The sequence below is a fragment of the Salvelinus namaycush genome, chromosome 11, assembly GCF_016432855.1.
Source record: "Salvelinus namaycush isolate Seneca chromosome 11, SaNama_1.0, whole genome shotgun sequence".
Taxonomy (NCBI): Eukaryota; Metazoa; Chordata; class Actinopteri; order Salmoniformes; family Salmonidae; genus Salvelinus; species Salvelinus namaycush.
Window position 1 is genome coordinate 20,361,037 of NC_052317.1, and position 12,891 is coordinate 20,373,927.

A 12,891-nucleotide genomic window follows, 5' to 3' on the forward strand; every position below is an offset into this window, starting at 1 on the left:
GGTAACACTTTTTATTGTGTATTTTTTATTACTGGTCTGAAAATTGACCAGCCCTTCTGGCATTTGCCCAGATGGCCAGTCCAACCCGACATGAGTGAAACAATAAAAGATTTGTAGTAATACAGTGTAACAATGAATAAATACAACAGCCTGCTTGTTGCACTGTAGGCTACATTTTTCAGGAAGGATTACAGTCATACAAGTTTCAGATATCAATTAAATTCAATAGGCATCTAACATAGAATATTACGCTATTTAGCACATTAATATCATACAACGGATAATAGTCTTATTGTTTTCAGTGTTCAAATAAGACTATTATCCGTTTTTTTTTTAAATAAACAAAATAGTATCATCTGTTTTATAATTTCATTGTGCCCCAAAAAATTACATTGTATGTTAGATGCCTATTGAATTTAATTGATGCTGGATGCCTGTCTAGAAAGCGATGCTATTTATTATGAGAATGTGTCTGCAAATAAACTCTTTGCATTTAGTGCTTAGTACAGTCGGGGAAATAAAAAACATTTTATGCGCCTACACATAGTAGCTACTGATCAAAGGGATCATAAAATGAAGTTTTGAGAAATGCATATTCTGCCAAAAATTGCACACAGATGATCCTCTCGAGCGCGCTGCAGTCAGCTGGGCGGCGCTCGGGAACTGTCAACCAGGAAAAGCAGTTGGTGGTGTTGGAATTAATATCATATTAATCGAACGACTTCTTACTTATTCAAACCGATTATTTGAGTTGGTAAGATATTGGATTTGTTCATTTTACATCTCAAATGTGTTTTGTACACGGGATAGCGTTGTGTTTACTGATTGGCCGTGTGTGTCCTTCCTCTCGTCGACCTCGGTAACGTTAGTTAGCAAGCTAGTTGTCTTGCTAACGTTAGCTAGTTTGGCTGCTAGATGGCAAGCCTACCATGATTGCAAATGGGCCGCTGCTTGCTAGGTAGTCAATAGTTACTGTACTCCAGTAAAATACATTTTATGAGAGACAGTTGTCTTTGCTTCCAGCTTGTAGTAGCTAGCTTACGTTTTGCTGACATTTTATACCAGCAATATTAAGTAGCATTAGCCAGGCTGCTAGCGTTAGCGAGCAGGCTAGCTAACTGTTGGTCTAGCTAACGTTACCCTGCTATGCAATGAGCACCCGCCCCACACACTCAGTACCAACGGATTAATATCAACAGGGCGTTTCAACATTTTGGTCGTAATCACAACTTGTAAAATTCAGTTTCGTGAACATCTTGATCTTTGATAGACACAACTTGCCGTCGTTGTCATGGAGGAGACGAACAGGGAGGCTGTTGCTACGGCCGTGCAGAGAGTGGCAGGGATGCTGCAGCGCTCGGACCAGTTGGACAAAGTGGAGCAGTACCGCCGGCGAGAGGCCCGCAAGAAAGCTTCAGTAGAAGCCCGACTGAAGGTAGAAAATGATGACTCTGAGAAGACATAATACATTCTGTACTGCCCTATTATTCATAAAGCCCTAACTATTGTCTGAATGAGAGCTGTATGTATATTTATTGTAAATACGTGGCTCTGGCCTGAAGCACCTTACATGGTCTGTATCACTCTCCCCAGGCTGCCATCCAGTCCCAGTTGGACGGGGTCCGCACAGGTCTCAGTCAGCTCCACAATGCCCTTGGGGATGTAAAGGACATCCAGAACTCCCTGGCAGATGTTAGTAAGGACTGGAGGCAGAGTATCAACACTATTGAAAACCTCAAAGATGTAAAAGACGCCGTGGTCCAACACAGTCAGCTTGCCTCAGCCGTCGAGAACTTAAAGAATATCTTCTCAGGTACGCTACACAACTACATACCTCAGAGATACCACTTAATTATAAACTGTTATTGTCTCGCTGTGCATTTGTGTAATTACTGACTGTATTGTTACAATATATTATTCATGTATATCATCCTCTTCCTGTGCAGTGCCTGAGATAGTGGCAGACACCCAGGTGCTGATTGAGCAGGCCGAGCTGCTAGAGGCCCACCGTAAACTCATGGATCTGGAGTGTTCGCGGGACGACCTCATGTACGAGCAGTACCGAATGGACAGCAAAAACACTCATGACATGAACCTGATCCGCAACTACTTTGGCGAGGTGCAGGGCCTATCTGACGATCTGGCCAAGCAGCTGTGGATGGTGCTGCAGCGCGCCATGGGAACGGTGCGCCGCGACCCCACCATGCTGGTCTCAGTGGTGCGCATCATTGAGCGTGAGGAGAAGATCGACCGGCGCATGCTGGACCGCAAGAAGCAGACAGGCTTTATCCCCCCGGGCCGGCCCAAGAGCTGGAAAGAGAAGATGTTTGAAGTGCTGGAAGGCACAGTCACCACGCGCATCGAGGGCAGCCAGTCGGTGACGCGCGAGGCAGACAAGATGTGGATGGTGAGGCTGCTGGAGATCACCAGGAAGTACGTACTGGACGACCTGATTGTGGTGAAGAACCTGATGGTGCAGTGCTTCCCACCACACTACAACACCTTCGACAGGTTCTTTAAGCTCTACCACAACGCCGTGTCCATGCGGGTGCAGGAGCTGGCTGCTGAAGACCTGGAGGCCAATGAAATTGTGTCCCTCCTCACCTGGGTCCTCAACACATACAAAAGGTATCCTGTCTTGGCCCGTGTTCACTGAGTTTCAAAGTAGGAGTGCTGATACAGGATCAGTTTTGCCTTTTAGATAATAGTGAATAAGATTATATGGACAGGGGGAGCCTGATCCTAGATCAGCATGCTTTTTGAATATAGGTGAGGCTCTGATCTTTCATCTCTGTGACTGCTGTCACATCAGTGATAACTGGGCATCAGTCCAATCATAGCTGAGTGCAATATGCAGGAGTTGTAGTACATTAGCTCTGTGCTGCTGCAACCAGTTTAGGCTGCTGAATATCTTTATGGACCTTGTCATAGTTATACCGTTCATTTCATTGTAGGAATATCTTGTTTGAATTTACAATGTGAAGAGTTGAACACTAAGGAGAGAGAAGAGGAGATATTCCCATTGTAAAAATGTTGGCCGGCACCATTTTAACCTCTCTCCTCATGTGTCTGTGGAGAGGTAACTTGTGTCTGTGTGGAGAGGTAACTTATCTCGTGTGTGTGGAGAGGAAACTTATTTCACTCTCTGTCAAAATCATTAAAATGATATAGGGGAACATAGTCACGGAAATACTGTTGTACTCTCCTTATATGGGAGGGACTTGTAAGTGCTGCAAAAAGCCATTAACTCAATATTTAAAGCTAAAGTCCCCAGGCATGTGAGGTAGGGCATGGCATGTGATTTAAGCAAAACTGGTGTGAATAATCCAATGAATGCACATCGCATGCAACAACAGAATTGAACAGAGAAAGATTAATGAACAGCTAGCTCCCTTATGCACATTCAAAACACAAATAACTAGCCTTATATCCAATTATGACTTGAGCATCAGCCTGCTGTGCATTAGGCTACCATGGAAACCACAACCACCGATTGGCTGATGCTGTTTAATTATAGATATTCACTCAAATTTTCTGTGAATTTGTGTGTGTTTATGTGTGACTGCTTGTGAGTAGCCTATATTTATGGGTATCTGTATATCATTTATATTCAGGCATTGCCATATGTCAGGGATCATCAACTAGATTCAGCCACGGGACAATTTTTTTATTTTTCTGGAGGGGATGGTCGGGGGGCCGGAACATAATTACAAATCATTTGTAGACTGCAATTTGTCCGCAAGAAGCCCAAACGGATATAATGTTTGATTAAAACATAGTCATTTCAAACCTTGCTTACATTTGTATATGATCACGTCTCTATTATGCGTGCGAATACTTGGGAACAGATGTCTTAAATTAAAATCACTTGGAGCTGATTTCTTGGTGTTTTTACAGTCTTAAAATGTCCGACAATAAAAATTCCACAAATTGTTTTGCTCAAAAAACTTGGGGGGGGGGGAATAAAACCGCCAGCCGCCAGTTAGGGAACTCTGCCGTATGTGCACGAGCATGCCATGGTGTGTAGGTCTGTCTGTAGCTGTCTGTCGGTCTGTTACGTTAAAAGACATGCAACATATGAATTTCCACGAACAGTATAGTACAGTCAGGGTTCTCTTACAATATTCCCACACCCCACTGTGTTTGTGTTCCAGTGAGGAGATGATGGGTCACCCAGAGCTGCTGACAGAGTATGACATCAACCTGATGGATCCTCTGCTGCCTCAGGAGGTGGTGGATGAGCTGCTCAGCAGATACCTCCAGACCTTCACTGTAAGTCCAGACAACACACTATGATAACAGTGACATACTCTACGACAGCTCTTGTCAGATATACAACCCAGTCTCTGCGTCTGTAAACCTGGATTTGTCATTTGAAGTCTTTACAAGGGAATCCGCCTTTAATGAAATGTTTCATGAATTGTTAAAGACAAAGGTAACAGGGCTCTGGCTGACCCTCTCTCACCCTTCAACAGTCCAACATCACTGGCTGGCTGCGCAAGGCTCTGGAGACAGACAAGAAGGACTGGTTTAAAGAGACAGAACCAGAGGCAGATCAAGACGGGTACTACCAGACCACCCTCCCTGCCATCGTCTTCCAGGTATAACCAGTATCCACCTCTCTGGGGCATCACCCTGAGACCAGTTGTGGGTTAGAGATTAAGTGGACTAGTTGCTACTACAGTAAGGTTACTATACCAGACAATGTGTATATAACAAAATGGGGATCTTAGAATTGGCTGAATAAATACTACAGTGAGTCACTAGTGTGTACTTTTAAGTCTATTGGAAGGGGGGGGGGGTCATCATCTGACGTGTTTGTTCTGCTGTCCTCATCAGATGTTTGAGCAGAATCTCCAAGTGGCAGCCCAGATCAATGAGACATTCAAAGAGCAGGTCCTGAAGCTCTGTTTAAAACAGATGAATTCATTTCTCGTCAGGTAACAAGGGTTTCATAATGTTGTGTTAGTAATTGTGTAGTGTTTAGTCGTTTACATTGATGGCAGTAAAGGTGCATTACAAAGCATTCCATCCCTGATATACTGTATTTGACATCTACAATTGTCTTGTATTTCTGTTCAGGTACAGGGAAGAGGCGATTGCCTACAAGGAGAACCACTTGAGAGACCGGCAGCTCCCTCAGTGCTACGTCCAATACATGATCGCCATTATAAACAACTGTCATACATTCAAGTGAGTCCCATTGAGATTTCTCTGTAAATATTTCAGTCTCTAACCTAATGTGGCTAATGTGTACCTAACCATACCTCTGCCCCTAGGGAGTCTATTAACAGTCTAAAGAAGAAATACTTTAAATCTACGGAGTCCACCCAGAATGATGCTGCCATAGAAAAGACCCTGAACGACGTGGCCAAAGATGGCTGCCAGTTTCTATTGGATGAAGTCTTCCTAGATTTGGAGGTCAGAACTTAGTCTAATATTTAAAGACTGTCAGAATGTTTGCCATGAATCCGGTTATGTTGTATATAGATTTTGTGGTAACATTCCATGGTTTTGATTTCTACAGCATCATCTCAATGAGTTGCTGACCAGGAAATGGTTGACTGGGACCCATGCAGTGGACACTATCTGTGTGACAGTCGAGGATTACTTCAACGATTTCGCCAAGATCAAGAAGCCTTTCAATACGGTACATGGCGAAATCAATCAATTGATATCATCATATCAAATGAAAGGCTTGGCCAATTGATTGATATGGAGAAATCCATACTGAGAGCAGTTTGTCATGTACATCCTGTGTATGTGACTGAGTGTGTTGTGTGATATGTTTAGGAGATGACCAGCGAGGCCCATCGCAGGGTGGTGGTGGAGTATATCAAGGCTGTGATGCAGAAACGGATCACCTTCAAGAATGCAGATGAGAGGAGGGAGGGAGCAGACAGGATGATTAAGGAGGCTGAGCAGTTCAAGTTCCTCTTCAGGAAACTCACTGCTGTGAGTGGTTTTACGTCAAATCTTCCAGTAGCAGGTTTTTCCCCCTAAAGAAATCTGGATTAGAAACCACTAGCATCTTGATACCTCTTTTAGTCAATTATAACCCTGGTCCTCCAGTACCCCAACAGTAACGTGTTTTGTAACCCTGGACAAGCACACCTGATTCAACTAGTCAACTAATCATCAAGCCCTCATTGAGCTGAATGAGGTGTGTTTATCAAGGGCTACAAAGAAACTGTACTGTTGGGGGGACTCCAGGACCAGGTTTGGGAAACACTGAATTAGAGTCCTAAATTCCCTGACTCTTGATGTTTTACTGTACGTTTCATTCCTTCAGTCATTTGATGTAATGAAGACTACTTTTCTCTGATAATCTCATCCACTGTTACAGTAATTAGTGTATTTATAGTGTGTGTTTTGTAATGCTTTAAGTTATTGTCTCTGTCCTCTTCCAGGGTGAGGAGACTGACCGGCTGTGTGATGCCATCGCTGCTATAGCCGAGGTGTTCAAACTCACAGACCCCACCCTGCTCTACCTGGAGGTCTCCACGCTGGTGTCCAAATACCCTGACATCAGGTCAGATCATACCCCACTGAACACACAGGCTAGATAGAACAATTTTGTCTGTAGAAATTACTCCAGTCGTATACAATGTTTCGTTACTACTATAGATTTTCTATGATAGCCATTGCTATCAAAGGTGTCTGATTGTGTCTGTCCTCTGTTGGCCCATAGGGAGGAGCACATCGTGGCCTTACTGGCGATGAGAGGGGATGCCAGCCGAGATATGAAGCAGATGATCATGGAGACGCTGAACCAGAATAAGCCTACCTATGCTGGGATCACCCAGCCCATCTTCAAGGACATCACCATCCCCACCGTGACCATGACCTCCATGTCCTCCTCTATGGCCGCCACTGCCAACAAACTGCTGAAATAAATAACCAGTCTGGAGAAAGATGGAGAGATACATCTGGGTCGTATTCATTAATGCACAACGTAGCAAAATGTTTTGCAACAGAAAACGAAAACAAGCATTCCTTGTTGGACAAGTTCGGATAGTCCCTCCCTGTTTCAGTTTTTTGTTTGGTGCCTAGAGATTACAACCCTGGCTCACAAGGCACAAAGAAAAGAGACTGCAGAAAATCACCGAATCCAGATTTGTCACTTTTTGCACTTGTGAATCCGATTCCACTGACATCCGATGAAAGGCTTGGACTGTAGTCCTTGAGGATCTGTAAGCGTATGATACTTGATGAAACAACCGTCGAACACTAACAAGCGGTTTTGTTACTGAAATGGGAACTCACCACCCACCCCTCCATGTACAATGAACAGAAATTGTTCCAGTAAGAAACTTTGTCAGTGCGTGATGCTGAATGTCTGTTAGAACATCTATTAAATAAATCCTTTCCCCTGTCAGTCTGTTTTCCTAATTTACTCTTCTGTCAGGGAGAGGTGTTAACACGCTGAAACATGCCAAACTACTGCACAGTGCACTCACACATGGAAACCCTGAATTGGTTGGCTGAGCTCATTTGAGGCTTGCTGTGAAAAAGCTTCAGTTAAGACATTACTTTGCAGAAGCACCTGTCTGCCTGCCCTACTGCATCCTTCCTCACAACAATACGATCGAGATCTCCTTCATTAATCTTGCTCTCTCTCCGTGTGTGACTCTGTTGCAGCATGTTGCCTCTTGATTTAAGAGGTATGGGTACTCTCCTTTTTCCCTGCCTGTGTAATATCTCTAAATGTTTAATCAGGCTGCACGCTATCTGTTGTGACTAACCGAGCAGCGGAAGGGGAAAGGCACAAACAGCCAGAGGGGACACATCACCCTGGGTCGGGTAGCACAGCCTAGTGGAAGGAGAGGGGGGACCACAGTGACAACTGCAGGGGAGGGGTGGGGCCAGTTTTTCAGTGGTAGTCCCATCAGAATGTTGCGTGACCATTCAGAATTATTATGGGCTCTGTCCCATTGGCTCTCTGTGAGCTTAGAAACACCCACTCCAAGCTATGATTGGGGGTAGCTTTGTGATATTGAGATTTAAAATGTCATTTGTATACTTCCATTAGAATTAAAATGAGGTTGTCCCAAACTTAACATTAAGTTTACAGTTGATACGGGATCAGGTACGATGGGGATACTAAACATGTCTTTCCATTTCCTCCATATGCTTCAGTGTGTTCCAATGAGAGGGCTGCGTTTGCCATGCTGTGACTGGAAACAAGACCATGCAGGGCTGCAGCTGACTGGAGACTGTGCTCTTGCATGGCACACGCATCAGCAACCCGAAACCCTGGATGACATACACGCCGGGTTCAAACGAGACTACTGGGCCGAACGTTGCCGATAAAAAGGCTATGAATAGAGCTGATGTGATTCTTTACTCTACATAGCTTACTTCTATCTGAACGTTACATCTTGCTGAACGTGCCCCTGGCAGCTCTATCACGGAGTCATCAGTCACTCAACTGATCCACCACTCTTCCTTACACACAGCGCCAATGGCTGGCTACTAAAACCTTGCTTTGACTTTGGAGTATTCCAAGAAAAACTCCTAGTGCTAACAGTATACTGTGACGTATGACGTAAAGGTAACGTAAGGGTAATGGCGGACTGAAGGGATTTATGTAGAGCACCTCAAGATAAAACATAATATTCGAAATATCTGCTAAATTAGACTAAAATATTAGCACTACTTAATCTGGTGAGTGATAACCTTCAATCTGGACAATAACACAAAACAAATCCTAAAACTAGAGACATTTATCGACAAATATTACGAAAACAGGCAACAACCAAACATGACGGAGAGTAAGACAGGGGAACCGATTACAAAACGAAAACGTGACTCTTCTACAGACACTGATGATTTAATATTCTCACCACCCGGAATGGTAAAGGTCGAAACCGATCTGTTAAAATCAATAAATGACAAACTGGGTATACTTGAATTAGTTAGTAAGGATATAAAAGAGTTGAAGGCAAGCCTAGAGATGAGTGATGAAAAAGCTGCGACATTGGAGAAGCAAACACACGCGCTAAAAGGGACAGTCAATAAGATTGAAACCGAAATGAATGGAATTAAAAAGGAGAACACCGTTCTGAAGGAAACCTTACTAGACATACAAACTAGATCCATGAGAGAGAATTTGGTACTTACAGGTATCCAAGAAAAAGAAGTTCCTGAATCTATAGTTAGAGAGTTCCTCCTTACAGCGCTTCAGATTCCACGCGAAGTTATCGACAAAATCCAACTTGAACGCGTTCACCGCTTCGGACAGAGAGGGCAGAGGTACGAACGCCCAATCGTTGCCAAATTTGCTTCATTTAAAGATAAAATAATGGTTAAAAGCCTGGGTAAAAGACTTGCTGGGACCAAAATTGGCATGAATGATCAGTTTCCGAAGGAAATTGCAGAACGGCGCAAAGTTCTGTATCCAATTTTCAAAGAAAATAGATTAAAAGCGAAACGAGTAGCTCTCGTCGTTGATAAACTATATATTGATAACCAGTTGTTCAGAGACACAAAGACTACTCCATGGTTATTTTAAAAATTACAAAGTTCTCATAGACGAGGGAAATAAACACAATTCAAGCCCGGTTACTGATTGTAACAATACAATAAAAAATATAGCTTTTCTATAAATCTTCACATATAACTAATTGAACACACAAGCACTAATTCAACATAGTGAAGATAAAAACTAAGTAAACAGAAGGCACAGTATGTGTGGATGGTATGGTTTGTGTTTATTTTTTATTTTATTTGTTATGTTTGGAAAGTTGAGTGAGTGAGTAATGAAATGGTTGCATATCCCAGAGCCAATGTATTGCTGTGAGCCGGGTATGAGAGGGCTTTCAATGTTGTTCAGATGATGGATATACTTTTATAATGAATTATACGTCTTATTTATTTATTGTCCTATCATGGAGAACTACATTTTTTATTTATTTTTTTATAAATTATATCTAATTATTTATTATCCTATTTTAATGGTACGGTCCATGGCACTATACCCTAGACACCCACCTGAATGACCCAGATACTAAGGAGAAGTCCCTAACTGTTTTATGTGCCCGCTGTAAGCGGTCTGTATGCAGCTAAAATGAGGTCAGAGACCAAGAGCAGCACTGCCCCCTCAAGATTCTGAGCCTGCTTGGCAGGGTTGGTCCTGCAAAGCCAAAGCCCCAATAAGGGAGAGCATAATATACAAGGAAATTCTCAAAGCTGCTAATGAGAACCTTGACGACCTTGTACCTAGCCGGTGGGGATTCCGGTGGGGTGCCCCCACCCAGGCAGTGGCAGTGCTGGCAACACTAGCTGCAGTAACCCATGGGGAGGGGGTCACACTCGGACATTCAGAGAGGGGGTATATTATTGTGGCCCTGGCGGCACAAAATCAAAGTCGGACTGCATGGAGATGCGTGGGGACATGGTCATGACGGGTGGCCGTATTGTGGGTGTTTCAGGAATATGGTGTACATTTGACCTCCATTATCTAGGATATGACAATGGTAAATAAATCTCTCAATTTTTGCTAATTTTTTGTGCGGTCTTGCAGGCCTTCTCATGCAGCTGCAACTGCAAGTGCATTTGTAAATCATGACCCATCTTGAGTTGGGCTCTGGGATGGTGCAATTGTTGAGAAAGTGAGCTTATGGTTGTGTGGGGGTAAGGGCTGAGTGTGTGTGGGTGTATGTGTGTATCCCACAACTGTTGCGAAGGAAGAAGTAAAAGATGTTAGGGACAATAGAGGATGATCCACAGATATATATAATACAAATCGAGGTGAGGGCAATGGAAATGCATATGGTAATTGATCTTCTTCAATTCGGTAAATGGCACTGTATGCTCTTTTCAAAGAATGGATCCCAGTCGGTTCAGGGCTATGGGATACAGGGGGTCGAGGGTGGTCTACCGGGCATTGGGATGACAAGCCATCTCGAGATGAGGCCTTTTAGCGGGTGGAATAGTAGGGACCAATTGGAGGTTTACTTAGTAGAAATGCAAATATCATGGTACAACTATATAGACACTCAATCATTATGTTACTTTTTAATAGTACGTTTACAAAAATATATTCTGATTAAAAGAATGAAAGGTGTGTCTCATTATGGTAAGTGGTGAAATAAGTATAGCCAGTTACAATTGTAATGGCTTAGCAGATAATAAGAAAAGACGATCAGTATTTACCTGGCTAAAAGAGAAGGATTATAATATCTATTGTTTACAGGAAACCCATTCAACAGTTTTAGATGAAGTTTTGTGGAAAAAGAACTGGGGGGGCAAAATATATTTCTCCCATGGGCAAAGAAATTCAAAAGGGGTGATGGTTTTAATTAACAATAATTTTGATCCAAATGTGCAAATTGTCCAAACAGATCCTCAAGGTAGATGGATTATTTTAAATATGTTATTGGACAATAAACAAATATGGCTTGTTAACCTATACGATCCGAATAATGATGATCCAAGCTTCTTTGAAAATATATATAAGAATTTATCAACTCTACAAGCAACACTAGACTCTATTATTATAGTGGGAGATTTTAATACGGTCTTAAATACCTCTATAGACCGGAAAGGAAATCACACTACAAACTATCACCCTCAGGCACTTAAGGAAATCATGAATGTCATGGATATATTGGAATTAGTGGATATATGGAGACTTAAATACCCTGATTTAGTGAGATATACATGGCGGAGGCTGAATCAAGCTAGTCGTCTTGACTACTTTCTTATACCATTCTCTCTGGCACCAAAAGTTAAAAAAGTGTTGATAGGGGACAGAATGCGGTCGGATCATCACATAATTGGCATATATATTTCTCTTACAGAATTTCCACGTGGGCGAGGATATTGGAAATTTAATCAAAGTCTACTAGATGATAAATTGTTTAGAACTAGGACAGAAGATTTTATAACTGACTTTTTCAGACATAACATAGGTACAGCAGATCCCCTTATTGTATGGGACACTTTTAAGTGTGCCTTTAGAGGCCATGCAATTCAGTACTCATCTATAAAACAAAAGCAATTTAGATCAAAAGAGTCCATATTAACAAAGGAAATTGAAGGACTAACAGTACAGTTAGATAGCAATAAAAACAGTACCATAGAGGCACAGAATAAGTTAGAGGAAAAACAAAAAGAAATGGAGGAACTTATTCAAGAAAGATCCAGTGTAATACATTATAAAAATAAAGCGAACTGGATGGAATATGGGGAAAAATGCACCAAATTCTTTTTCAATCTTCAATATAGAAATGCTACCAAAAAAAATGTATTAAAACTTGTTACAAATGATGGAGTCACGCATGATTCACCAAATGATATTTTGAAAGAGGAAGTAAAGTACTTTAAGAATATGTTTTCGTTTCAGGCTCCTCCATCTCCACTAACTGAAACTAATTGTATGGATTTTTTTCCTATTAATAATGTAAAATTAACATCTGTACAGAAAGACTCATGTGAAGGCCAAATTACAGAGGAGGAACTGCTTGATGCAATTGGGGCCTTTAAGGATGGGAAAACTCCAGGGCTGGATGGCATACCAGTGGAAGTATACAAAACTTTTTTTGATATACTCAAAGGACCATTATTAGCTTGTTTTAACCACTCCTATATAAATGGTAGATTATCAGACACGCAACAAGAAGGTCTGATATCGTTATTACTGAAACAGGACCCAAGTGGTATATATAAAGATCCAGTCCAATTAAAAAATTGGAGACCTCTTACACTTCAGTGTTGTGATGCAAAAATCCTAGCAAAATGCTTGGCGCATAGAATAAAAAAAGTTTTGTCAGATATTATTCATCCTAATCAGACAGGTTTTTTACATGGACGATACATTGGAGATAATATAAGGCAAGTACTGGAAACAATAGAACACTATGAAATATCGGGGACACCAGGTCTGGT

General features: G+C 42.0%; 1 protein-coding gene across 2 annotated transcripts; it reads left to right on the plus strand.

The window, feature by feature from the left end:
* The first annotated feature begins 654 nt into the window (after positions 1–654).
* On the plus strand, positions 655–7,378 carry LOC120055553 (exocyst complex component 3-like). 2 transcript variants are annotated; one of them, XM_039003427.1, is made up of 13 exons: positions 655–754; positions 1,271–1,435; positions 1,594–1,813; positions 1,947–2,628; positions 4,155–4,272; positions 4,476–4,601; positions 4,840–4,940; positions 5,083–5,193; positions 5,280–5,421; positions 5,528–5,650; positions 5,794–5,955; positions 6,411–6,532; positions 6,692–6,896. In XM_039003427.1, exons 2-13 carry the CDS (start codon positions 1,292–1,294, stop codon positions 6,894–6,896), a joined length of 2,256 nt encoding a protein of 751 aa, XP_038859355.1. In that variant the 5' UTR covers positions 655–754; positions 1,271–1,291. The 2 variants fall into 2 exon arrangements, with proteins under 2 accessions (XP_038859355.1, XP_038859356.1); XM_039003428.1 differs by lacking the exon at positions 655–754 and having other exon boundaries at positions 1,292–1,435; positions 6,692–7,378.
* The last annotated feature ends 5,513 nt before the right edge of the window (positions 7,379–12,891 follow it).